General features: G+C 39.4%; 1 protein-coding gene across 1 annotated transcript; it reads right to left on the bottom strand.

Moving 5' to 3' along the window:
* Positions 1–463: 463 nt before the first annotated feature.
* Positions 464–27,238, bottom strand: valopa (vertebrate ancient long opsin a). Its single transcript, XM_074676213.1, has 5 exons — positions 26,569–27,238; positions 23,060–23,270; positions 13,541–13,658; positions 11,168–11,401; positions 464–917 (listed from the first exon to the last, which is right to left on the bottom strand). Exons 1-5 carry the CDS (start codon positions 26,930–26,932, stop codon positions 681–683), a joined length of 1,164 nt encoding a protein of 387 aa, XP_074532314.1. The 5' UTR covers positions 26,933–27,238; the 3' UTR covers positions 464–680.
* Between the last annotated feature and the right edge of the window lie 574 nt (positions 27,239–27,812).

The raw sequence follows: 27,812 nt of genomic DNA, 5'->3' as shown, positions 1-27,812 counted from the left end.
TTTTGGGGGGATAAAATAAACAGGTACTGCTTTCACAAACAAGTGCATCAAGTGGACACAGGCCCTAGCATGTTATTTGTACATTTGTAGCAAATACAGTGAATCTTGTAAACATACTCACATTTCATGCAGTCATCGTTACAGATTATGTCACAGTCATCACAGCATGTTTAATTTCTTCTACCTGAAACAGCCTACTGCAGAATCTTTAAAACTCTTTGTAACTCTGTCATATTTGAGATCAATTTATGGGGGAAAAAATACAACCCTGGATTAAAACACCAAAACTAGCATTTTATAATTGGAAAGCTAGTCAGTGTGTTGTGATGCTGAATGAACCACCAAAGATACTGTTCAACAACATAAGTGCGACCATAGGGTAAGTATATACATGAGCCATTTCTGTCAGAACAGGTCACTCCTTGCTCTTCTGCTGTTCCTTTTTTCATCTCAAAATCTTCAACATACCAAAGTCCGGTGTTTCCAAGCTCTTGATCCGTAGTGATTAATTTCAACCACAAAATAAGCCACGGATTAAACACACTGAAAGCGCCTTAATATGTTCTCAGTTTCTCATTTCACGTCCTGCATGTCTGCAAGAATAGGTTTCATAACCCTGTCTTTGGATGAGAGAAGGTTCACTGACAGCATAAAGACACCTTCAGGGATTAGGTTCACTGTTACATGGGGCACACTTTGTTCTCTGGGATGGGCAGCTGGGCAAAGGAGCCGCAGTCAGTGGGAGAATCGTCCGACCTGGCTGATGCAGTGCCACTTACAGGAATGCGTGCTGCTATGGCGGACATTTCTCCTGTTTGACTCTCTGCTGTTAATCCAGGCCGCTCTGAGGTCGGGTTCAGGTTGCTGTCTGGGATGTTTCCCATGCCACTGAAGAGCTGGATTAGGCACTTCCTGAACTGGACAAAAGAAACACCAACTTAGCAATCAAAAAACAGTTAGCATGGTGAGAAGTCAAGTTTATGGATCAAAAAGTTTAAACATGTGAAGCAACAGTGGACAAAAGACTTAAAAACATTTATTATTTTGGTTCATTTTTTCAAAAAAGGGTCTATATATTTAAAGAACATTCACTTGTATCTCTTTGTCATAGATTTTTCAAAACTCATTACTTATATTATAAAATTTTATGCAGCAGGTTGTAAAATGTATTTTTGCCGTAAAGATTGCTTTTTTTAATGGGTAGTTTGTGCTTTCCAGAGTTTCTGCAGCCAGCTATAGCTGCATTTTCTGACACCATCACACTGGCTTCACATTTCAAGACTGAAGGTTTCTGCTTGCTGAAAACCTGTCTGTTCAGATTGGCACCTGAATGTCTTTGATGGAATCAGAATACAGACTACAGCTTGAATTTCCCTCGTAGATGAATAAAGTGTCTATCTATCTATCTATCTATCTATCTATCTATCTATCTATCTATCTATCTATCTATCTATCTATCTATCTATCTATCTATCTATCTATCTATCTATCTATCTATCTATCTATCTATCTATCTGTCTGTCTATCTGTCTGTCTGTCTGTCTGTCTGTCTGTCTGTCTACAGTTTTAGTCCACCTTGCAGGTTATATGCTAGTGTAACCTCCGACTACATTCAACTAAACTAAAGTGCACTATGCTACAAGGCAACATCCCTTTTCTGTTGTTTTAAGCATATGAGCAGCTGAGCATTATGGGAAGACCATTTCCTGGCTAAAGGTTGATGGCTTAGCTTCCCGTTACATGTATGACTGGCATTTTGGGCTTACAATAACAAAAAAAAAAAATTCTAATTATAGTTTTAATCAACTAGTGGTTATGGATCAGACTAGCAAGGTTTCAAAGTTTAATCATGTAGTCAGCTTTACTGCACATGTTTATTCAGGACAAACAGATTCTGTGTTGATGAATTGATGCAAATATTGTGATACAATGACGCAGATTAGTATGAAGTGAAACTGATTATTTATCTGATCTGTCTGAAAAATAGGGCAAAAAAACCCTGGAGTTGCAACTTTATATTAATTTTTAACTTTTGTTGATAATATAAAATTGTTCAGAAACTGGACGGACGTGTTATTTCATTGATTGTAAAAGAAAATACCATGTTTAACATTGAACACCTTTATTGAACAGACTACTAGTTGTTTGGGAGAAAGCACTGGAGAGCAATCAGGACATCTTACAGTGAGTACATTGGCCTCAAAGACACACTTAGCACACGCACACATGCTCTGGCTATATCTGTGAATGGTTGTTCTTGGAAAGACATAAGATTGTCCCCACAAATAGCCCCACAATCATTGTTTTCCACATTACTTTCAATCTAAAGCTTCTAATTGACCTGTTTTTGGTGTTAGACCTCGCAGTCTGAAGCCTCAGGGGTAAAGTCATGATCTCTACCCTTTGATGCAACACATAGGCCTCGTAACAGCCCCCTTTTAAACCAGTAAAGGTTTCTAAGAACACCAATAAAACTTCTGTTACCCTCCAATGTCATGAGAAATCAAATGCTGCACTTTTGCAGTCCTATGACTTTGTCACTGTGGGACCTTAAAAAATGCAGTTAAAGCTTGTACACCCAGTCATTTGAGAACACTTCTAATGTTGCCTCTAACGTTGAAAAATACAGCTTTTGTAATATTGCTGCCCAGAGAATAAGGTCAGAAATGTCATCTTAATGGCAAAATAAACAGCCTGAAACACATTCTCAAAAGACATCGACAGCAGGTCGCATATCTCCTCTTTAATGCAGTTTAATTTTAAGAGCTGAAAGGGAAGGTTCATATCAGACTTGAGTATTACAAAGATCACACAAAGTGACACAGGTTAAATATCTAACAACCGATTCCAAAATATCTATTTTACCTCAAGCAAAACCTTTTGCTTGATACTGTTTGATTTTCTTTAGACCTTCAGGGGTTCAGCAGGGTGAAAAAAGGATCAATGTAATTTGAGAAGAAAGAAAAAATGCTGTTGTGAAAATATTAATACTGCAATATGTTGACATGCTGACCTGTGTGGATTATCAATTATCAATATGTAAAGATTAGTAAAGACTTCTTTTCCAGTTTCAGTCAAGCTTCACTACTGTGTGGCTCCACACGGTGGCACTAATGAAACAAATGAGGGAAACATGAACAGCAGTTTATGACTGGTGAAGTTGACAGCGGTTTGTCGGAGAGCAACGTGAAGAAGCTAAAAGATGCTCTCATTGTTCTCAATAATAACAGAAAAACAGCTTTTGCAGCTTTTGATGCTGAAAGGAGAAAGATGGATGACTTGTTTGAATCTAAGTAGAGAGTTAAAATCAACTGCTATGAGGGGGATTAACATGCAGCAGAGTCCTGGGTGTAAGTTACTGCTTTTTTTTTAACTTTGAAAACAAGAGGGGGAACTCTTTCCTACTTGCTTTGAGCCAAAACAATGTAAAAGACTTAAAGTGGAGCTTAAACAACGGAAGTTGAACGGAGGACTTCAGAGAAGGGAAGCCAACTGAAAAAGATCAAAGATCAGGTTGTAGTTCTCTGACATTAGGATTAAGACAACTGGCCTGTAGGATGAAGATTAATAGCTGATGTAACTGTTACAGGAACAGCAGGGATTGACCTCAAGCTAAACTTGCCGCTGGCCGTCTGAGACAATAGCTTTGAAGATCTCCGCCACCATTGTAACCACCAACCCAGGAAAAACATTTGATTACAAGAGAGTACGAGTCAAGCATCTAATATCTGACTGACAGATGGGTGAAGAGTTGAGAATTATGAAGATAATGCACTTTCTGCTTACCTGTCATTGCCAGAAGGTTATGTAACCTATGCTAACATAGTTACCATACATAGCAGTCATGCTTTGGCATCTGTCTGCCAGAAGTCTAGATGAAGAAATAGGGAAAATAATATTACAGGCCCTACTGGTGTTGTGCTGATTTCAATTTCAAGCAATGGGATTGTTGCGGGGTCAAAATGACTTTCGGTAACACTCTACTTTAGAGGTCCGCAAATTTCATCGCACATAGGTAATAATTAGACAAGGTTTTTTCTTGTTTCTTTGAAATTATCCCCAAAATTTCATGATAATTTAGTGGACATTGGCACATAACTTCTTATAATCAGGTCAGGCCAGTTTACAACCCCACTCTTGGTGAATATCACATCTGAAGCCTTCAGTTGTATCATGTAAAACATTAAAGGCCGAATCATAAAGGTATTTTATTTTTGCATGTGATCTCAATTATGCATATCACCAAACTCAGTAGAGAGTAAAGAACTTGGTGACATTAAATAACAAATAGCTAACTATCAACTGCTTATTGGGAAATTGAATTATTTCAAAGGTAATTGTCAGAGGAAACAATGAACCTGACATGGTGAGTGGTGATTTAATTTCAAATAAATAATTTGCTAATCGTCAACCTCTTACCTTGCAATTTGGAGTAAATTTCAAAGAAACTGGAAAAAACAGGACCCTACCAATTGTGACTTGGGACAATAAAATTGGACATTATTCTAAAGAAGTTAAGTGCTAGTTTTAAAGAAATATGAAAAACTTTGTCTAATTGTTACCTAAGTGTGATGAAATTTGCTGACCTCTAAAGTAAAGTGTTGCCTGACTTTCAACTCACTTCATCTAATGAGACCATTCTTGTATTGAACTGGACCATAGGTTAGACCCAGGACTATCCTGTTCATCACTGAAACCTTTTCAGAGGAACTGTGTGGTGTATCCTTAAGAGATCACAGTTATCTAGGCTGTTTAGAACTGAACTCTATCCTGTTCATTCTCAGTCAAAGAGGATTGTGTGCCAATCAAACACAACCACCATCACATAACTCATGACACTCAGACGAGGTGATTACGTAAAACCTGAGAACAAAATACCTGAACCACGTCACATATTGGAGATCACAGCATCATGAATTTGTACTCATTTATCACAGCGCTGTCTCTCATAGTCAGCTCATCATTAATGTGAATATGCAGCTCTGTTGTTCAGAGTCCATTAATGACCCCAATGGTGAACTTTTGATACTTGCTTGATGAAAATAATGCATTAAGATTGAAAGAGTACCATTTTCTCCTCAAAAGACTATTCTAGTTTTGCTCTGAAAAGGTTTTTATGTTTGAGGATTAAAAAAACTAATCTTTGGCAGAAAGAGCAGCTAGAAGAATCACTTTCTTTAAAAAGATCAATGACATTTTTCCTTCTCACATCAAGACCCAAGAGGGTAAAACGTCAATTCATAACTTTAAATTAAAGTATGTCTTGTCAAGAAAAAATAAACTTTTTCTTTTGACTCTGTTATTGATCAAGCTCTCTGATATTTAAGCATCAGACAGTTTAAACTTTTTATGAAAAGGTGTCAATAAAGGGATAGTTTAGTTATCTTAAAGGAGGTTTTAGGATATATATTTCACTTTACTTTTCTCATTTGTTGAGAAAACAGCTGGAGCACATGGGCTAGACTTTCAACCGGCCAATAAAGGGTCAACTTTACCCTCTAGTTTAGCTTATTTTAGCAAACTTCAACTCAAACATTATCCGTCAAAGTGACACTTTACTGCACTAAAAGTCTTACTGTTTCTACTAGGGATGGGAATTGATAGGATTATGTCAATTCTGATGCCCTTTTTGATTCTGCTCATCTGATCTGATTCTTTATTGATTCCCTTATCAATTCCTGTTGTTAATTTTCTTGGTACAAAATGTAGCTGTACAGGTTTTCTGTGTCAACAACATTTGATAAGTTGTTTGGAAGCTTTTCATAGTTATAAAGTCAGCCATGAGCCTTTCAATTGCTTGTTAGCTTTTGACATTTGAAATTCTCAGTATTTTTTACAACGAGTTGATGTGATATGTTCCTGTAATGAAAGTTGAAATTATATTCTAAAGCTGAAGTTATACTGATGTATGCTAACTGCTAGCATATCAATGCAGTTTCCCATATACGTTAGCATCAAGCTTGTGCTATTGTGTTATTTTGGTAAATAAGGTGATTTGTACCATTTCAAATGTATTGAACATGAATCTCCTGATAGAGAGTAATGTACATTTCTTTATGAAGTCAGTTCTTCAGTAAAACTTCAAGCTGAAAATCCTGAATCAGAGTTTTCTTGGGAAACGTTATCTAACTGCTAAGCTAAGACAGCTGCAGCAGACTAGTTGACGCAAGGCCCGGCGGCTCCTGCACAATGTAAAGAATTGATAAGGGAATCGTTAAGCACAAAGGCTAATGATATCGATGGATTGAAACATTTATCCATTCTCAACACGAACTGGTTTTCGATTACCATCCCTAGTTTCTACACTCCTCTCTGATGCTGCCCATACATGTAGCAAAGCTGCCAGTCTGCCTGCAGACCAGTTGACAAAGAGCAAAGAGATTCCAGGATGCTGTCACAACACCAAAATACATTAAGGAAACCCACTGGGACTTCTCATCCTCATCTGGTTAAACGGCTCAGAGAGACAGGTCAATGTAACACTAGCATGAGATGTCAGCTAACTCTTTGACTGCATTGAGCTGAGATCATACTCTGTCTCACTCTTCTGATTTCCCTCTGGTCCTCATGTTTGTGCAGACTCTGGCTGATCAATTTAAAGAGTGAGGGTAGCTCAGAATTGGGGCATTTAGAGGGGCATGTGGACTTCATGCACTTCCTTGGCACATGAACTAAATGTAGACTTCTGCTCAGTCTGAAAATAGATCATTTTAAACTCTACCCTTAACACACCACGTGTTTGTCTTAACCAGGCCTGACAGTTTTAAAGTTCACTCTACTGACTGAAGAGTTGTGCAGATATAAATACAAGCTGTCATGTTTGATAAAAAAAACTTGTCATGGACAACACTGGGAGGAACATACTAACATGAAAATGTTGTTAAAGATAGTGCCGTGTGACTAGAGCTTCTCAGGAAACCTCAAACAGTTTTTTTTTCAAACTGGTCATGGAGGTGAAGACAGCTGATGAGTTAATTGTGGGCATCATGTTTGTGTTTACTAGTCACGCAGAGAAAACAAAGTTTGTCCATCCAAGAGCAGTCAGGACACGGTAAAGTCTGTTTCTGGATACACAAACTGTTTAAACAAGTTCTACCTCGTGCATTAAGTTGGGTGTAATTACTGATCAGGAAATTTATTTTATCTTTTAACCATTGGCAGCTCTGGGGGTGGGTGGGGGTTGTCCACTGGATTTAGAAACAGCCAGCAATCAGTACTAATGCTCTAATTTGATCTGTAAACACAAAAGACTATCAGCAATAAGACTTAATGGGTCTGTGAACTTAATTTACCAAATTTTATTGATTTTAACTGCTGCTGGGCAGAAGTCTTAAAGCATGAAACGGTTTCACCAGCAGAAGTGTTTGGTTAAAAGCCTCTTAAATTCAGATGAACAAGTTGTCGACTGTCTTTGTCTGCAGGAGCTTTCGTTTCTGGCTGGTTTCTCAAAAAGTAGCCAGGCTGACTGGCAGCCCCTGTACGATATTTTACATTGTCACAGAGCTCACATCAACTAGTTTGCGGTTGTCTTAGCTTTGCAGATACATAACAGTTTCCCAAGAAACTGATCCAGGATTTTCTGCTTGAAGTTTTACTGAAGAGCTGAACATACAAAGAAATGTACATTACTCTCCCACATGAGATTTCTATTCAATATGTCCAAAATGTTTTACATCTCCTTATTTACCAAAAAATGTATGAACGAAGTAGCCCTAGCTTAACGTTAATGTATATGCAAACTTTTATTGGTTTGCTAACGGTTCGCATACAAAGGTATAACCAGTTTTACAACAGTATTTCCACTTTTACCACAGAAACACATAACATAAAAACACATTCAGAACTACGGCGAGATTCAAAACAAATCATAGCTTTGCTATAACCACTTGAGACACCAGACGGTAGTGAAGGGCAATGATTTTCAAATACTGGACCACTCCTTAGCATAATAAAAATAGCACAGTTCATGTGATGATGGCTTTGTTCTGTCTGCGGCAGGTCCCAGTTTTATGCTGGATGCCAGAGCTGTTATGCGTCAACTTCACATAAAAACAGGTCGAGCGGGACAGGAAGTTGTGCATGGAAACCATGTAAAATGCCCAGTGACTGTCAAAATAAAACAAACCGTGTCCAAAATCGTATTTAACTTAACCACAGCAAAAAAACTGACGTAATGAACAGAGCAAGACCAGGAGGCAACAGTTTGGAAGTTCAACATCCTAAATATGAACAAGGAGACGCTCAAAAATGAATTAGGAAGAGCAGGATCTCCTTCGAAGGCTTTGTCAATCATTTTCAAATAGTTACAAACCCATTCCAACTAGACAGTCTACTTTAGTCAATAATATGCAGCATAACAAAACAGAAAATTGACGTCACATGATGTGCGACTTTTACTTATTTTTATTTATTTACGTCTAGAGATATCCAGATCCAGTGACCTACTTTTTGTACAGAGAATATTGACAGTGAAATTGATAAGGGGCTGGATAAAGGATAGTATTGATAAGCATAATCAATAAGGGCATTGCTATCGATAATCTTCTCAATACCCATCCCTACTGTTGACCACTATGTCATACTGCCCTGCTTCAAAAAAGATAAACCGTCCCTTTTATAGATTCAGTCTGCAATCTTAGAAAGATCTTTGATTTGGTTAACGAAAACATGATCTGGACATGACTCTGACCCTTTAAGTTGAACTACTGAAGATCTAAACCACAACAACACTTTGGTTCTACATAAGTGTTTGCTCATGATCCACACTGATGACTTTCAGACAGCTTCTCGTCTCATGTCTGTTAAGTTACAGCAAGCAGCAGCTCAGCTAATGACAATGGCAGGTTATGGCATTAGTTCAGGCACGCAATGAAGTCAAGCTTGTTCCACAGGACATCAGCTGCTCTTAACTCTAGCCCCTTTGTGCTTTCCCCACATCAGGTTTGACGTTCCACACAGGCAAGGGAAGGGCAGGGAGCTCCCAGAACAGATCCTCACCACTATGGCTGCGTTTCCACCAAGCAGTACGGGTCGGTTCAGTACGGTTTGGGACAGTTAAGTCTCATCCCGTTTGCGTTTCCACAGCAAACCCTGCCCTCTTGTGGTGGGTGGCGTGTAAGCTGGATGCCAGAAGCCACAGCTGGTAAACAATAGCGCAACGCCGTAGCAGCTTACCCCGCGCTTAAATCCAACAAAGAAGAAAACGCACCACAGTAAACAAAGAGCACGGATGGAAGACATGCAGCATTATGTCCTCTCTGTGATTTTCATGTAACTCTCTGTTACAAAGTGCAATCAAGCTTCATTTTAGAGAAGTCTGTGAGCCGCCAGGAGAAATGCAGCCGCTGTCGGGGTAAGTGACGATTCTTTTGACCAATCATCCGTCTGCAGTGTGTTGCTCCACCTCCCAAGAGCGGATCGGTTCAGTCTGGCACCCATACGAAAGGGTCCCAAAAAAGTGGGACGGCTCGTCTCGGTTTTTAGGGATCCGTCCCGGGATGAGTCAGTGGAAACGCAGATAAAAGCGCACCGTACCGAGACAAACCGACCCGGACTGCTTGGTGGAAACGCGGCTTATATCTAACTTATTGCATGCATTCTTTGGACAAGCCCCGGCCTCCCTGAAGTGTTGTTTTTAAATGGCACTGCTTTATTTATAGTTTTACTAGTGTTTATTACCTTGTTTGTTCTCTCCCGGGAGGATAATATCTTGAAATAGAAACACAAACCTTCTGGAGCAGATACAGCCTGACCTGTTTAGCACTGCCGACTCAAACAAATAAAGCAATTACTCTGCTGCCTGACTGCCACATTCTTCAATTAACAGCTCCTTAAATCCTGTTATGTAGGTCTTACATGGAACATTATAAACCTCTCAGACAGCAAAGAAGGCAAATGTTTGGTGTAATTTAATACATAAAAAATGTTACTTTAAATCACAGAAATCAATTTTAACAAGGCAGGACTGATCAAGACAGCAGCAGTTATGCAACTTATGTGTTGCACTGTTTTATTCAGAAGTCTCTTAAGTTTTAAAGAAGAAAGAATGTATATATATATATATATATATATATATATATATATATATACACACACACACAGAGAGAGAGAGAGAGAGAGATGTATGTGTATATATGTACGTTTTTCCAATTAAAATCAATTTAAATCTTAATGGTCTTATACAGAGAATGACTGATTATTAATCATGCTTATATTAGTCAACTTAAAGAAATCAGCGTTGACCAGTGCCTGCGCTCAAGGTGCAGCCTTGTTGATGTTGCTGCTGTCAGGGCCATGTTAGTGCTTCCTGTCAAATCCATTCTGTCACCTGACATTCCTCATTCTACTTTCTGACACAAATTTCTTTAGCCATGATTTCTAAATAACAGTGTTTTCCATCGAGGACAGCAGTCCAACACTTAACCTGTTACAGAGCAGGGTGGCAAAAACATTATGAAAGAGATGACAAGGCAATTAGAAGGTCATTTAGGATAAACAATTAGGAAGGGAACAACCTAAGAAATGCCAAAAAAAAAAACTTGAACTATCACATATTTTTTCATGTTTAGTTATATGGGTCTTATGTGGAACTACATAATAAACATGGCCAGCATGGATGATAACTGTATGTGAAAAAAAAAATGCTGAATTCACTCCAAATGAAAAGTGTCTCTGGGCGAAACTGAGAAAAAAGCTGCTTTTGAGCTCAAATAATTGGATCTCATGTGTTATAATGTGCTAATAGCTGCTGTCACATAGTCATTAGAAAGTATATAATAGTCTTTGTCTCACCCTGACAAATGGCTGAACAGCACAATGTAGAATTGAATGCATAAATGGCCTGAAAGGTCAGCATCAGCAATTTCACAGCCCTACAATGGATATCTAATGTATTTTTTAAAAGATCCACACACGGACAATTGTACTCTCTGGATTCTACCTTTCTTTTATTCATGCACCATGCATTATTGAGCGACAGGCTAACAACTGACAACAACAGAAAAAATATCTCTGGATCCCTGGCGTCATCTGTTGCATACATTGATGTGCTTCAGCCACAAACCTTACAACCTGCTGTCGCCACAACAGAGGATACCAGGAAGTGCAAAAAGTAATTAAGATGCCAAGCAGCCATGACTGTACTACTGACATGAAAAGTCTGAGTTACCTGTTTGTTCATGAAGACGTAGATGATGGGGTTATACACAGTGGCTGTTTTGGAGAAGAAGGCAGGGATGGAGGCCAGCCGGGCATCCAGTTCGATGGTTGGATAAGCTGTAACCAGTATGGAAAAGGCTGCATACGGTGTCCAGCCCACCATGAATGCTATGATCATCACCACCACCATACGGGTCACCTGACGCTCAGGCTTCCTGGCTGTGGCCAGACGACCATGAGACACCTGAGGAAGACAGAATCAGGACAAGCTGTAAGGTAAACAGACAGGTGATTTATTTTTATTGTGTGAACAGTTTCAAGTATGTACCTCCTAATGACAACTTTCATCTTTATCGACCTTTCCTGCTGTGACTCACTCACTCACTCACTCACTCACTCACTCACTCACTCACATTCATGATCATTAATGACTCATTGTATAAAATGACCTGAATTTATTAATCTTTTTGTAACTCTGGAACCGCTCTTCCAGGAACTAAAAATCCTGTGTACATTACACAAATCAGGCCAATGACAGCAAGAAAAAGTCAAAGTTCAGACAAGTCGAGGGTTTTTGTATATAAAAAACTAAACTACGACACATTCTCAAGTTCTCCTGTGTTTGAACAGTTGTCATAAACTGGATATCCACTGACACGTTCAGATGAAAGTCTCCAGTCTCCAGGGTCATGCGTTAAACTGTAACACTGTGAGCAGACAGAGATACATTCACGTTATCAGACCCAAAGAAGACCATTGTGAAGGAGTCGTTAAACCAAGTTAATCACAGCTGTTGGGATCTTATTGCTAAAATTGCTCTTCTCTTTTTAACTGTCTTATTGCCCTCTTTTATCTTTTTATCTTTTCTAATTTCTTATTTTCTGTTTTTATGAAGTTGTAGCATTTTGAGATCCTTCGATGAAATGGGCTTTATAAGTAAAATGTATTACAATTATTAATTTAAATGTATTATTATTGTAGATGGAGGGGAAAATAAAAGCACTTAGTTCTCCAAAAGTCAGACATGCAATGTGCAGGCCTTGCCCCTAAAAGTTCCTACATATCTGGAAAGTACTACTCTGAGGCAGGACCATTTTCAAGAGGTAGATCAAGTGTCCCACATTGTTCTGACTAAATTTACCAGAAATTGGAAAAAAAAACAAAAAACAATTGATCAGAAATTAAAAACCCTTTTATCTTTAGATTTAAGCTATTGAGGTGTACATATCACTGTTAACTTTCTGCCACTAGAGAGTAGGTGTCTGGATCGTTTTTCTTGCCTCTAGCTTCTGGAGGCAGAGTGCGGCATCATGTCAGCTTGGACCACTATCAGAATTTCTCTGATTGGCTAACGGTGCAGTTGTTTCTGTAATGTTTCAGGTAGGGATGGGTACCTTCACATTTGGAACGATATGGTACAGATGCCCAGTACCTGCCAATTGGTAACGATACTCAACGGTTCCAATTTTCAGTACTTTTTTGTGTTCATATGGAAAAAAAGTATCTTTATTTTATAATAAAATATATATTTATATATATATATATATATATATATATATATATATATATATATATATATATATATATATATGTGTGTGTGTGTGTGTGTGTGTGTGTGTGTGTGTGAGTATTAAACTTATTTATTCTTCAGTACATAACCTTGTAATGCTGTGTTCATGTCCAGCATGATAAAATAATCACCTCCTCTTTTACTCCCTCACTGTCATAAGGATGCATTTAGATACCTAAACATGGTACCTCTTGATTTTACATGAATCGTCGGTACCTATATAAGTACCTAATTCAGTACCGGACCCGAGTAACAGGCTAGTTATCCATGAATGCACACTGCACTGTTAGCCAGTAAAAAACTAATGCAGAGGGAACTTTAGCGGGTTTCTAGTTTTAAATCAGTCTTTAGTGGAATGTAATTTGAAGATAATATATATATATATATATATATATATATATATATATATATATATATATATATATATATATATATATATATATATATATATATATATATATAAAAAGAGAGAGAGAGAGAGTAGTAGTAGTAGTAAACTTGCAGTAGGAATAGAGAATGACACTGCAAAGTAAAGGGTGGTAGGTTAGAAATGTACCTGCTCTCATCGAGGACTGAAACCTCTGTACATGGAGTCTGTGAGTTCAACAACTAAGCTAGGTCCCAGTGGATATTTGCTTTTTGTTGTTTGGTCATCAAATATGAATTCAGTGATTTCAATTGTTGTTGGATAATGCCACTTTAGGGTGGGTCATTAAGATCACAGGATCAGGAGAATGATGTCCAGAATACTATCTCTATTATCGATGTCACCACTTGATGATTTCCACGAATTGTGTCAGAACTGATACTGACCTTCCTGAGCTTCCGTAGAAGTTTTCCATAGCAGAAAAATATTAACCCCAGAGGCAGAATGAAGCACGTGGCGAAGAAGGTGATAATGTAGCTGTGATCCTTCATATTAGTTGAATACCTGTGCAGAGAAGATGTTCACATTAAATTGGCTTAAAATAAGATCACACCAAACAGGCAGACCTGAACAAAAGAGACAGTATATTTAAGCAGTTTAAGATGACAGTTCATCAGAAACACTTGGGTGTCCCTTTAAGAAGAGCACAGTTAACAATCCCGTCATTTTGCAGCTATGAGCTGTCGTGAAATGTCATTTTGGCATTCAGAGGCTTTTATCTCACTGGAGAAAAGGATGAAAGTGTTTTTCATCACAAGAGTTTTTGTTAAAAGGAAAACTTCACAGCTGAGACTATTCTTTGTGACATAATTAGAGGCCTGGAGGTCATTCAATTAGTCCAATTTAGTCATTTCCATGAGAATACCTTCTAATGCCAAATTCATATGAAAAAATATGAATGTGCCTAACAGATACAGCAAGTATTTGTATCTATGCAAAAAAAATTATAATAAAAAAAATAGATGTGTGACTTAGAAGATATTTTGAACCACTTTCACCTCAGTCCCAGTGAATTTACATTCAAAACAGAAATTGATAATGTATATGGGTTGATTAAAAAGACCTAGACATGGCAGGATGGTGTAGTATGATACAATACTAAATACAATTAAATAGTGAGATACAATATAATTCAGCACAACACGCTGTGATGCTGCACAAAACTGTCATCCTCTAACTCAACTATCTTCTTCACCCATCAAGTACCACCACCCCTACTGACCTGCTGTACTCCTTTGCCTTGCGAAGAAAAAAAGGAAAACAATAAAAGAAAAACAACACATGCACCCTGAACCAAGTCAGGTAAACTGAACACTTCTGATTATTTTCATAAAACTTTGCATCCCTAAAGCATATCAATATGATACGAGAAGAAATGATTTATTGTCATGCCCTCACATCAGAGTCTGTAAATAAAAACACAAAAAAGTGCCAAAAAAAAAGAAAAGAAAGAAAGCTAACATTAAACACATAAACAACATATCGGCCATAATCCTGTTTCATAAGATCCACGAGAAAACAAGAACATCATGTTAAGCCATACAACCTCAAGAAACATTTGAAACAAGCCATGAGGGATTAATTTTGATTTTGACTGAAACCTGAAATTTTGTCCCATAGAGGGATTATTTGTTTATCAACAATGCCAGATGCGGGCACAACTTGAGTGCAGAAGCACTGTAGGAAGAACTATAATGGTTTGTCAATTGACGTGGAGGAGTTAACCACAAAAAACACATTTTTAAACTAAATATCAGCACTTATACGGACAGTAAACTGCTCCCAGGTTTGTGAAATAGCAATGAGTGGACAGAAGAGATCAGTAAGTGGACAGATATTAGGTGGACAGATGTTTTTAGCTGAGAAATCTAGCATGTACCCCAGAGAGCATTTAAACACACAACTTTCACTCAATGCTCATGACTGCATTATCCGTGGACACTTAACAGACTGTGACAGACCAGGATGTAAACGTGTGTCAATAAATCAGAAACCCTCCCATACCAAAAAAAGCATACAGACTGCCGAGCGTGAGACCCAGTTCATAATTAAAGAACCAGGAAACTACGTCCAGGGTTAATTATTTACCCACAGACGTCGCTGGTGTTTCAGTGTAAAGTGTGACCCTGTTAACTGGTGACTCTCAGTTGTTAATCACTGATACTGCCGGCTGAGAGTCACCAGTTAGCATGGTCGCTATTAACTCCAAAACACCGGTTGCTCTGTGACGGTCAAAACTTGATAGACGTTACCTCTGTTGTATAGTATCGTTTCTAAAAACTGACCACAGAACAACCGTACATTCTTATGCTGTAAACAGGTTGAATTTAGTGTTTAAAAAACGCTTACTCGTCTGAATGAATGGACCTAAACGCTGCTTCTGTGGTCAAGATGCGTGCGCATCTTTATGATGACGTAGACTGATAATACCTCTATAGGTAAGTACACTAGGGCTGGTTTAGGTCCCTAAATTTAGAATGTGCCTTTTTCAAGACCTCTGGAGGAGGGAACCTCAACTCAAGTTGCTCTTTTATGACAAGCGTCCCGCTCAAAGTGTTTATAAGAAGGGAAGAATTGTGTTTTTTCTCTCTTCAAACTGTCGGCAATGAACTGTTCATAACTGGTGCACATTGACAATTGAGAGTTCATTGAGGGCCAAAAATTTGAATCAAGTACACTGAAAAAAGAAAACAGTTGGACCAACTTAAATTATTGCTTCAATTGGTAACATCTAAATGAATTAAGTTATTTGAAATGAAGTTAATAAGTTCAATCAACACAATTGATTAAGTCAAATGAACTTAAGAATTTGATTGTTCTCAAATCAACATTTTGCATCAGTCCAACTCAATAATTTGCAAAACCTCAAAGTAAAATGTGACGAGGTGTTTTATGCTTACACTCTAAAAATGTGACAAGTTAAGCTTACTTAAAAGAATCTAGGAAAACAACTGCACAAAAAGTAAGTAAGTCTGACCAATAGTCTTAAGTTGAGTTTGCTTTATGCCAACTTGTAAAGTTTACTTTACGGCCTATTGAATTGACTCAAACTGACTTCAAACCGGGAGTCAGGAGGGAATGCAGTGGATATTAGACCCAGCTGTACATGAAGATGTTGACCTGCCAAGGCTTTCTGTGCTTCACATGGCATGGACCTGCTGTCTGTGCCCTGTAGTATGGACTGTGTACCTTTGAGAGCAATAATAAATTAGATGTGATGATGGGCTAAAATTATGATCAGAAATGACAAACTGGGTTTTGTCTTCAGTTATATTCAAATTTCCTTTACTGAGAGAGTATTTGGAGCCCTCACTGCCGTTGAGCACAGGCAGCCAGGACAAGCAGCCTATGCTGTGGAGCACAGCCAGGCAGCCAGGCAGCCAAGACAAGCAGCCTATGCCATGGAGCACAGCCAGGCAGTCAAGACAAGCAGCCTATGCCATGGAGCACAGACAGGCAGCCAGGCAGCCAAGACAAGCAGCCTATTCCATGGAGCGCAGCTAGGCAGTCTATGCTGTTGAGCACAGACAGCCAGCCAGCACAGTGGCCCATAAACAGCTAGCTGGTCCATGCCATGGAGCACAGACACACTGTTCCTGCGTGTATCTTAATGTGCAGCAGGGTCTCATATCCACAGCGTTCCCTCCTTATCCACGGTTTTCCTTTTGGGTTTTGCAGATTATTGAGTTGAAACAACTGAAAACTTTAAGTTGGACTGATGCAAAATGTTGATTTGAGGAGAATTAAAATATTTCGTTTATTTGACCTATAAGTTGTGTTAAATGAACTTGTTAATTTCATTTCAAAGAACTTAATTCATTTAGGTGTGACCAATTGAAGCAATTCATTTAAGTTGGTCCAAGTATTTCGTTTTTTTAAGTTGCACCAACGCAGAATTTCAAGTTGACATGATCCACAAAAATACATTAGAAACCTTAAACTTAAAATTTTGAGTTGGATTGATTTAAAAAATTACATCACTTCAGCTGGACTAGAGATTCCCTTTTCACAGTGTATTTTTTTTTATTTTTTTTAACTGGGAATATTTTATGTGGTATTTATCTCAGACTGGGTACATCAAACCAATGTTTTAGAGCAGCAAAATGATGAACAAGTACTTTTCAGGTTTCTGTGTGGACACAGTGTCAGTCACTGGTGTCATCTCCTCACAACATCAATTTCACTGAACCAATTGGCTCTCTGTAGTCTAAAAAATACTGATTTATTGATGAGATATCACCCTCTATTGATACACCTGACTAAATAATCGTTCAGTTTCTCTCACACCTTTAAAACTTGAGCAGGAGGCTGATGTTATCTGACATCTTCAACTTAATGAGCTCTTCTGTATACCAGCTAGACAACATTTTAACAGCGCTGTGTCCTGACAAACTGTCAATTTTGATGAGACGAGTCTCATGAACTGGTCCAGACGATTCTGTCAAACAATCTCACAAAAATCTAATTATAGAAGGAATCAGTCTTCCCTCCACTGTCCTCTGTCATAGTCAGCCTGCTCATTTAAACTGAGAGCTCAGTCTGGATTCACATTTGACAGCCAGAGAAACACTGACTCTTTGGGGAAGTCACATTAGGGGTGACACATGTTCAGCTTTTGCAGGTTTTTGCTCATTTTAGGAAAACATCCTAAAACTATGCTGCTTATCATCTCACTTATTCAGGAAACAGGAATCAAACTTTTTCTAAAACTTCCTACACAATACGGGTTAGTTGGTCAGGAAAACAGTTCTGGGGTTAGACCTATGTTCTTTAAAAATACACTTTACTGTTGGCCAATAGTTATAAAGTGCAAAAGCATGTGCACACAGTGCTATGCATAAGACTGCAAAAGTGGCACAAACATCTGACTGTGACAAAAGGTGTGAAATAAGTGAGAGGATAAAAGTAAGCTGCAAATTATTCATTGGTCAGAATTGCAGAAAAAATACCACTGATCCCATTTTCTATATGTCTGACATACAGTGACCCTCCTCTTCCTCAATATTATCTCTCATCACTGAATCTGAGCTCATGGAAGTTGTTATCAAATTTCTGCATCAGGTCATGATGAATTAAAATCTTCAGTCTTTTTAAAAAATGTCTTCCATGCATCACCAAGCCACTCCTTCACATTTTTAATCTCTCTCTGGAAACTGGAGTATTTCCTAATCAATTCAAATACCAGCAAAACAGTGAAACCAACAGAATGATGAAATGCAAAAAAGCATAAAGATGCAGTAAAAATGTGATTTACTTGTATCTGTTTCAAAAAAAAGAACAGTCAAGTTTAAATTGCTATGTCTGGTTCATACTGCATGCTCGAGCAGTGTGTGGCCATATGGAGCCTCTTGCTTTGCATTATGTGTGCATGTCAACAGGTTAGAGCAGCCACACAGCCCACGGGAGCAGCATGTCTCAGGCACGCCTCACATGCTTGTGAAGCGCAAAAGATCTGTTCTCATTTTTCTTTGAGAGCGCAGAACAGAATGAGCTTCATTTGGTTCAAAGCATGCAAGGGGGGAATGGCGTGTGACTGGGACACATCAAACAGCTGTACACAGCCGCACTTTAAAGCCTCTAAAACTTCACCACCCATAGAGTCCTAAACCCAATCAGACTTATTTGCAACAAATGCTAAATTAAATACTAAAACCATAATGAAATGTTTATGGTTTTCTATTGATGTCCTGTGTCTTAACTTTCTCATTGGTGACTTGTTGCCTCATTGAGAAATAATAACCAAAAAAAGACACTTAACAATTTTTACCTTCACCAAGGAGGTTATGTTTTTGGGAGTTTGCCTGTTTATTGGTGAACAACATAACTTCAAAAGTAACGAACAAATCTTGATGAAATTTTCAGGAAATGTTCAAAATGGGTTAAAGAAGAAGTGATTACATTTTGGAGGTAACAGATGTAAAAGTACGATCCAGATCCTGGCAATATTCTGGATACTAAGATCTGGAATATGAAATATGTACTGGGTCATCATAATTTTCAACACTGTCAGGTAACAAATTATCGTACAAACCTGCAACTAACACCAAATTGTAGCAGACAGTCTACTGAAAGGGAGTATAACATTAAAGTAGGACTAAAGTGTTGGTGACAATCACAATATGTTTGGTGGAGGTCTGTGCTCTTAAACCCCTATCTTGTCATTTTATTGAATATCTGAGGGGGGCTATGATGTGTCCAGTCACTTAACTGGTGAGCCACCGTCGGTGGTACCAACAAAGGTGTAACAGGAGAAAACAGGATTACTGTAAACCAGCAGGGTGTGTACTCTTGCTGTTTGTCAACACATCATGCCTCTCATGCTTTCACTAACCCTGTAATGAAAATGAAAACCACACACTGGGACATTAATATTATCCTGCTGTAATTAATATAAAAGCAGTGCTTTATGGAGGCTGAAATACTGCCACTTCCACATTTAGCGCCTTGGTGTACAGGGACTTTACCGGACCTCTCTGGGCTTCTCACCACCCTTTGCTGTCCTTGTTGTGGCAGTTACATGAGACTCACTTTTCTGCTTTTTCCCAGAAAGTAAAATCAAAACACAAACATGAAACTCTCTACAGAGTCTCAAAAGGGGTAAAACTTGAGAAAACAAAGACAGCAGCACTGTTGGTCTAACGCCAGGAGAGCACAGAGAACTCAAACCAAATAAGAGCAGGAGGATGACGCAGGTCTGGGTTAATTTACCTTCCTCTCAAAATTCATCCCCACATTCATCCTCACTCCTTCTCCATCCTTATTTTTCTTTGTCATTCACTGTCCTCTCCCACCTCAGCCTCTGCTGAGTGATGGAAGTAGAGTCAGTTTTTTTCATTTTCATTGCTCTCCGGCAGAGTCCTCCAGTGAAGGTCTGATGACTTTGTTGCACTAGGTACTAAAGTTGCCAAATGTTGTTCATAAAGCCTGCCAAAAAAAATCCCAAACAATAATAGTCATTGAGTGATAGACTGCTTGCAGGTTGTTGATCTGCTTCACCTCTGCATCATTTCCATACTGCCAATAGATGAAAGCTCCATCAGTGTGAGTCTCTACCATGACCGTCTTACATAAAGCTCACACTCTGAATGAGATTTAAAGAGAAGTATATTGTGTGTAAATAATATCTAAATACCCAAGGACACTGACACCCCCAGACCCTGACCTCTCCTGCACATTTCCTCCTGACCTTCATGTTTACTTCTTTACATTCAGCAGGAGTCCAGCGTTGCATATCTACATGTGAAAAGATGCACATAAATGAGGCTTTTAAAATGCATCCGGCTGTATATGTGACAGCACTCTGCACCTGCTGCTCCTTCTACCGTTCGCCAAATGTTTCTTGACAGCTCTCACGCTGCGTGCAGTTAGAGGAGGATCGGGTCATCTGTGCGCCAGGTATTTCCATAAGGTGATGTCTTAATTGTGTTGTCTGAATCATTCATTGCCCCTGTGCTTCATGTGAGTGAAGGTTCCCACACACGGCTGGAGACAGACACTCAGCCCCCTATCTGCACGCCTTAGATCAAAGCAGCCAAATAGCATTACCCAGATGGCACCCTGAGGGCCAAGGTCAGAGCTGCTGTGCTTCCTGATGTTCACCATAAGACGTATTTACATATGTGAGCCTATAGAGCTAGAGTTGTGATGTGAATCTAAGCTAAAGGGGTGAGACATGAGTGCAGCTGTAACCATTATTCTTAATCTGCTTTTATTTGGGTGTGTGGAAAGAGGAGTAATTAATAGTTATCTTTGGACTCCACTTTTAGTGGAATTACTACAGAAGGCTAAATTAAAGTATAAAGCTTAAGGTCGAGAGTTACTTGCACTGTTTGGATGTAAGAAATAAGCCCAATTTGCCATCTCAATTAAAGAAAATTGGGTCAAAATGAGCTAAAAACTACATCATGTTGCCGAATAGAGTATTCAGTCTCCAATAGTCCTATCTTTAAACTTCAAATTCTACTTAAGAAACAATTGGATTGACCAAAAAATCTGGAGGTGTCAGAAGAATCTTAACAAATAAATGTCACAGTGTCACTTCAAGACCTTCTCCTGGGACTTATAAAATCTGAATCTACTTTTATCATGTCTTCTTTAAACTGTGACGAAAATTTGCAAGGTTGACACCTGGCAGCAGAAAACTAGCAGCATCACTATGTACACGACTACTACGGGGATCACACCCCTAATACTGCAATATTGCCAAACACATCTGCACTTAAGGTGCTGATTTCCTGCTTTCCTGTGTTTGTTGAGCAAACTTGATGGCCTGAGAGCATTCAGTTCAATTTCACTTTGGCATTATCAACACGATTGTTAGATGTGACTTGTTGGGCACCTTACTGCAGGACTAATTAAAACACAGGCTTCTAATCAGGACATGCTTTTTTGACAAAACATGCATCCTCATCTGTGGAAACCAACCCACTTTTTTAAACAGGGTATCAGGGCCTGTGTCCACTGTTGACGTTTGTTGCTCTAGCAGCGCTCATACCCTCAGTTTCAGAGCAATTCTCACTGGTGTTAAGTCATGTCTTTACCCCTCTTTGTTCCAAGAGAACACTGAAAAAATCCATGTATAAGAATCATGTTGAGATGCCAGCAGCAGCAGCAGCATTGGATCTGGATTAGCTGATTTTTACACATGTACAGCGGCTGCACATGAAGCACAGAGAGGAATTAAGTGGCAACCTCCAGTCTAAAATATGAGGCAATGTGGAAGTGTTAAAATCTGCTGTTCATCAAGCATCCACTTCAGGCTGGCTCTGGGAGTGCTGGAAACCACACACACACCAAGCCAAAAAAGGCATTTTTGACAGCAGAAGTATCGTATTTTCCACACTACAAGGCGCTTCGGAGCATAGGGCGCACCTTCAATGAATGGACTATTTGAAAACTGTTTTCATATATTGGGCGCACCGCATTATAAGGCGCATAGAGTAGAAGCTATAGTAGTGGCTGGGGTTACGTTATGCATCCACTAGATAGAGCTGCGCTAAAGGGAATGTCAACAAAACAGTCAGTAAGTCAGTCAAACTCAGGCTACATCCACACGGAGCCGCACATTTTCCTATCCAACTATTTTCTGTGCCATTTGCAAAAAAAGTGTGCTGTAAAGACGAAGCTGTTTCTGAAATCAACAGAAGCCGTTTCCAGAGTTCAGTTCAAATGCCAGACCTTTGGGGGGCGCTGTATTGCTCTAACAATAAACAAGAGAAGACGCCCGGGCCAGCCTGTGAGCTAATATTAGCACTTAGCAGAATTCCTTTTTACAAGTTCTTACTGCTTACCGCTGTTACTCCGGTGACGCCCCCTAATTATGGTAGGGGTATATATAAGGCGCATCGGATTATAAGGCGCACTGTCGGTTTTTGAGAAAACTGAAGGCTTTTAGATGCGCCTTATGGTGCGGAAAATACGGTAAACATGTTTTCCATCTGGTACAAAAAAATGCCTCCCATCAGAAGAGCTGATTTCTCTCACATTGTTCATGGGTAAATTTTTTTACTCGGCAGTTTGAAAGATATTATGAACACGAGTTCGCCCAATCAGAGGCAGAGCTCAGCTGATTAACAGGCAGGCGCCCTATACCTGTTAGTGTGGAGGCACAAAGCCCGCCCTATTTCTAATATGGCCCCTGTCAACAACTTGCTTTAAACTGTGTTAGAGAAACAAGGAGACTACATGCATTAAGTATATGAGAGGGATACAACAGTCTGTGATTCAAAACCATCCGGTGACAGTCAAGATAACAATCCTTACAATTAACCCTTGTTGTGCTGCCTTCAATTAACACGAAAAAACTTTATTTTAAACATTGTTGTCATCTGTTTTCATCTGGCTTGCATTTCATTGTCTGCTGACTCCAAACTCTGTGATGAGATATTACAAAGGTTGAATCTCACCAGTCTGGTTCACAAGTGGTTCCGATCTTGCTCACAGTGTATCTGTTCCAGCCCAGAACTGGAGGGAAGGTCCAGATGAAGGAGAAGGTCCAGACAAACAACAGACCCAGGATGGCGTGCTTGGCTTGGAGTCGGATGTTTCCAAGAGGTCGGCAGATCACGAAGAATCGCTCGAAGGACAGAACAGCGAGCGACCACAAGGCAACAATCCCTGAAGGAGACAGCAGGAGGTCAAAAACAGAAGACAGTGTGATGGGATTAAAGGTGAAATCTCAGACACAGTGATCAAGCTTATTTCAATGTGTTCTGCAATATATCACCATTGTTTTTAATGATGGTTTTGATTTATCTGAATTTATTATGTGTTTTTCATAAATTCTTTGATTTTTTTAATTGTTGCAAAGTATGTTCAGTTTTTGCTATTTACTGCCTTAGTCATGCTCTTTTTTTCTCAGAAAGTAAGAAAAAAAACCCACATTTTATGTTCAAACAATGATAAAGAAAGCAGATCTTTACATTTATCAGACTAGTACTAGTCATCTTTGGGGTTTTATATAAATCTAAAAATTAATTAAAATTTTGGAGCTTAAATCCACCCATAAATTTATCTTTTAAGTCCTATGTTTATTTCCATTAGATGTTTGTTGGGGCTTTTTTGTAACTTTTTTTGTTTGCTTTTGCTTTTGAAGCACTCTTCATGAAAGGTTTAAAGCAAAAGTATGAACTTCTGGGTCTGTAAATCCAGCTGGGGTCATCTGGTAACTGCACCTCCCCCTTGGTCATGTGCCCTATTTCCTGTAGTGTCCCAGCTCTGCACTGAGCAGAGGTAGGAGCGGTGACACAGTTGCTAGAAATAGTTCAATAATCTGGGGTAGGTGTGTTAGACTGCCTCCTAATGGGCTAAAAACAGCCAACCTTAATTATGGTAATAACTCACTTTCACACAGCGGTTAATTACCTATTTCCATCCACAGCCACCACTACACCCGGCTCACAGGAGAGGACAAAGGAAAGAGGAGGAAACAAGGATGTTCAGCTAAGTTACACTCATTTAAAAAAAGAGCTTCAGCAGAGCCTCAGTGGAACAATCAACACCAAAACATCAATGTTGCTTTTGCAGCTGTCCGTTCAGTTCAATAAGAGTCATTTCTCCGTACAGCAAAGAGAGAGTGAACAGAGGAAACATCCTCCCCCCGCTGAATATTAGGTGGAGTGTTCTTTCAGCTCATTGAGAGGTCCAGCTCAGCTAAATCATTTTCCAATTTACTAACTCACACACAGGTGACGTCAGAGCAACACTTGTGTCAGTCACTTAAACTGTTGTCATGGCAAAAATAGAGTAGAGGATCAGCATGTTATTGATTACACATCAGCATGGCTACCACAGGACCATTCATTTTGTCAGACTCCTCCTACTCCTCAGGGTCACTCTTTCCTCTGGTCCACTGTGACTGTGGGGGTTCTTAAATGTGCAATTCAATTAATACACTAATAAAAACGCCAAAAAAATATATTTTTTTTTCATATTATGAAAAACGACACACATGCCTGAAAAAAAGCAGTCTGATTGAAAAGAAGTGTGTGACAAAGCAGCTACTTTTCAACTGCTTTGTTTAAAGTCAACATTTTCTTAAAACATTTATTCTCCCAGTCTTTGTTTCTGAATCCCCTGAGTACTGTGAGATGTTGGTTTATGAATGAAGGTCCTGTGTAGAGTCTGATAGCTCATGAAGCAGATGAGGATTTAGCACAGGGCTATCTGACACTGACAAGTCGCTACCACGGCCATCAAATGTTTTCTCTATTGGAGGTAACAGAGTCTGCAAGGTTACTTTGGAGAACTGCAGGGGGGATTTACTTTTTGAATGTGAGTCATGTATTCTAAAACAAAACACTCCAAATTTTAGGCAACTGTCATGAGCGTTTTACAAGCCATTGCTGCAGTAAAGATAGGTTAGTGTATAATCCGTATGTTTGATTTGATGGAAGTTAATTTTAGCTATACACATGGAGAAAAACAAAAAACAAAACAGAAATCTACAAAATACCGATACCGACATAGTCAAGTATTTTTACCCCCTTGACCAGTCAATGTCACTCTTGGTACCAAAAAACAAAAATGGCCACAGCCCAAATGAAAAGCTTTGAACTGTGGTCAACAAGCTAAACGAGTTCATTTTCCATGGGATTTCACAGCTTTAAAAAAATGAAAAGTAAAGCTATTTCATGCCAAAGTCATTTCACAGTAGAATCATATGAGGCTGATCATCCTCTCCTCAGTTTCTGTTAGTTTTCCTGGCAGGTTAATGGTGTGTAACAGAGCCGCCCTGTTTCTCCCTGCGTTAATTTTCAGCCTCCCCAAATAGAATTTCACAAACCTTGTTACCAAATGAAATAAGTGCTCTTTGCCTTAGTCTGATGTGTTTTTTCCCTTTTTTCCCTTGATTTCCAGTCCAGCCGGCTGCTCAGATGTCACCAGTGGTCCCACCAAACCCCACAAGTGACTTAGTTTAACATTATTGGTGCTCACAGCTCCGGTTTAAGTTAAGCAGAGTGTGAGGAGGCTCCTGAGCATTGAGCTTTCCGTTCTTCCAGAGAGACTCTCAACAGGCTTTTGTTAGCGACCTTATTACAGTCCCCTGAAACGGCCACTTAATGGTCACAGTCATAGGCGTGACGGGGAATAATATGAGCTACTGAAGTCTACATCTTTAAAAGGGATCAGAGACTTTTTGACCACTGTCTTAAGTAGATCAGACTTTCCTTCACATAAATGCACTTTTTAGTTGTTGCTTCATACATTTTTGTTTTTGCATGTGTTCATATCACTTTCATGTCACTGATTTTGTAACCTAGAAAGGGACAGGAGATCTTGATTTGGAGATTGTATCTGTAATTTGATCATATTTTCATGCCATATTTTGTCTTAACATGAATTAACTTTGAGAAAAAACGACTATGCACACACTGATATACCTATGCTTTTACATAATTTTTTGAAGACTTCATATTGGACTGACATATATATATATATATATATATATATATATATATATATATATATATATATATATATATATATATATATATATATATATATATAAAAACTCATATTTGAACATAAGACACTTCTCACAACTTCTGTTTGTTAACATGATATCTGTAATGCAGTCTGGACACTGAAAACCTCTTTAATGCTGAACCTCACCACTAAAGTAGCTTATTTCATCTATCTTTCAAATAAAAAGGGAAAGAGAAAAAGTTTCTCACTCAGTGTTAATGACTGGATTAGTGAAAATCAATTTGTCATTTTTAATGCACCTTCCTCCCAGACGCTCCAGTTTGTGAACAGATGTTGTAGAGAGCGCTGGAAATGCACCATGTGGAGCCTGTTTTACACACATCTCTGCAACATGTGCGCAAAAAGCTCCAACACTGACACCTACAGTTATTATGGAAGTTGCATTTATCAATTGTGACAGCAAAAACAAAAAGAGAGATGAACCTACCGAAAAAAGTGACAGCAAACCCCTCCAGGACACAAGCCCACCTCCCCAGGAAGAAGTAGCCCCTGGCGTTCGTCAGGAAACTTATTAGTCCGCCGGTAAGCGAGACCAGAAAGTCCGCGATGGCCAGATTTACTATGATGTAGTTCAGCGGCTGTCTGAGCTGTTTGAATTTAAAAGTGACGAACATGACAAGGAAGTTTTCACTCAGAGACAGCGAAGTGACCACGAACATGAGCACGGCAAGGACCGTGAAGTTCCATGGCGCGATATTCTTGATGGGTCCAGAAAATGGGTCATCAGTGTGTGAGAGATCAGCCGCTACAGTGTAAGACACCGCGTTCACTGAAAGGCTTAAAGTATCCATAGTCCATGCCCAAACAGCCCCCTGCCTGTTCTGTGTGACAAAAATCCGGTTTGTTTTTCCCCTAAAACTTTATAAGGAGAGTCTTTTGGAAAGTCGCGCTCACTTCTTTGCGCTTTGGAGCATCCTGTGCGCGCCGGGACTCTTCTTTGACATAGTTTCTAGGTGGAAATCTTCTTTCGTTGTCGTGCATTGTTGAAGCACAGCGGCGAGAAATCCGCGAGAAATGTAGTGTAAAGCCTTTGACCAGCGTGGCTTTAAGTGTGGGAGATCAGGGAGTTAGCGCGGCACACGCGGCACAGCGCGCGTGGAGGCGATGTCCTGGAGAGCGCTGCCAGCGAGTGCATGAATGACTGATCAGTGGCATCTTGGAGGCTCTTATATATGCGCCTCGGCGTTACTGCTGCCCTGCAGGAGAGGCGACAGATCCCACATGTGCGGTCCCTTTACGTGCTGCGGCGGACACTCATGAGCGTTCAGCTGTATCGCCTCCGCTCTGCCCTCTCTACATACCGACACTTACACTCCGGATTAATGCAACAACCAAGTCTTTGTTCTGGAGGTCCTGGAATTACGCACCCCGATCCGCGGCGTCCCAGTGCGTAACTCATTAATCATGCGTAATTAGGCACCCACCCGGCTGAGACTTGGTTTTATTCATAATGAAACTCACGTGATGCTTTTCACACATTAGATGTTACACTCATATTCTGCACTCAGCCAGCTTTGAGTGATGTGTTTCAAACACCTGCCCTTCATCAAGCCATTCAATTAACTTGTCTGCACGTTGTCCTGCTTTGAAATGACACACAAGCTGAAAATGCCCCGTGTTCCTGCTTCACGATAATTAAAATCAATAGCACTCTCTGCTGCAGCTAAATGT

Source organism: Halichoeres trimaculatus, unplaced genomic scaffold, assembly GCF_033239565.1.
Source record: "Halichoeres trimaculatus isolate MK-OKI-2021-1 unplaced genomic scaffold, fHalTri1.1 fHalTri1_scaffold_8, whole genome shotgun sequence".
NCBI classification, from domain to species: Eukaryota; Metazoa; Chordata; class Actinopteri; order Labriformes; family Labridae; genus Halichoeres; species Halichoeres trimaculatus.
This window is presented reverse-complemented; position numbering and strand designations above follow the sequence as displayed.

Bases quoted from the DNA above. Each gene is read 5' to 3' on its own strand.
- valopa (XM_074676213.1), bottom strand. From the start codon at position 26,932: ATGGATACTTTAAGCCTTTCAGTGAACGCGGTGTCTTACACTGTAGCG. The intron at 13,659-23,059 runs GTGAGATTCAAC...TTCTCTGCACAG, and splicing joins ACCACTTGTGAACCAGACTG to GTATTCAACTAATATGAAGG. The intron at 11,402-13,540 runs GTCAGTATCAGT...TGTCTTCCTCAG, and splicing joins TTCTACGGAAGCTCAGGAAG to GTGTCTCATGGTCGTCTGGC.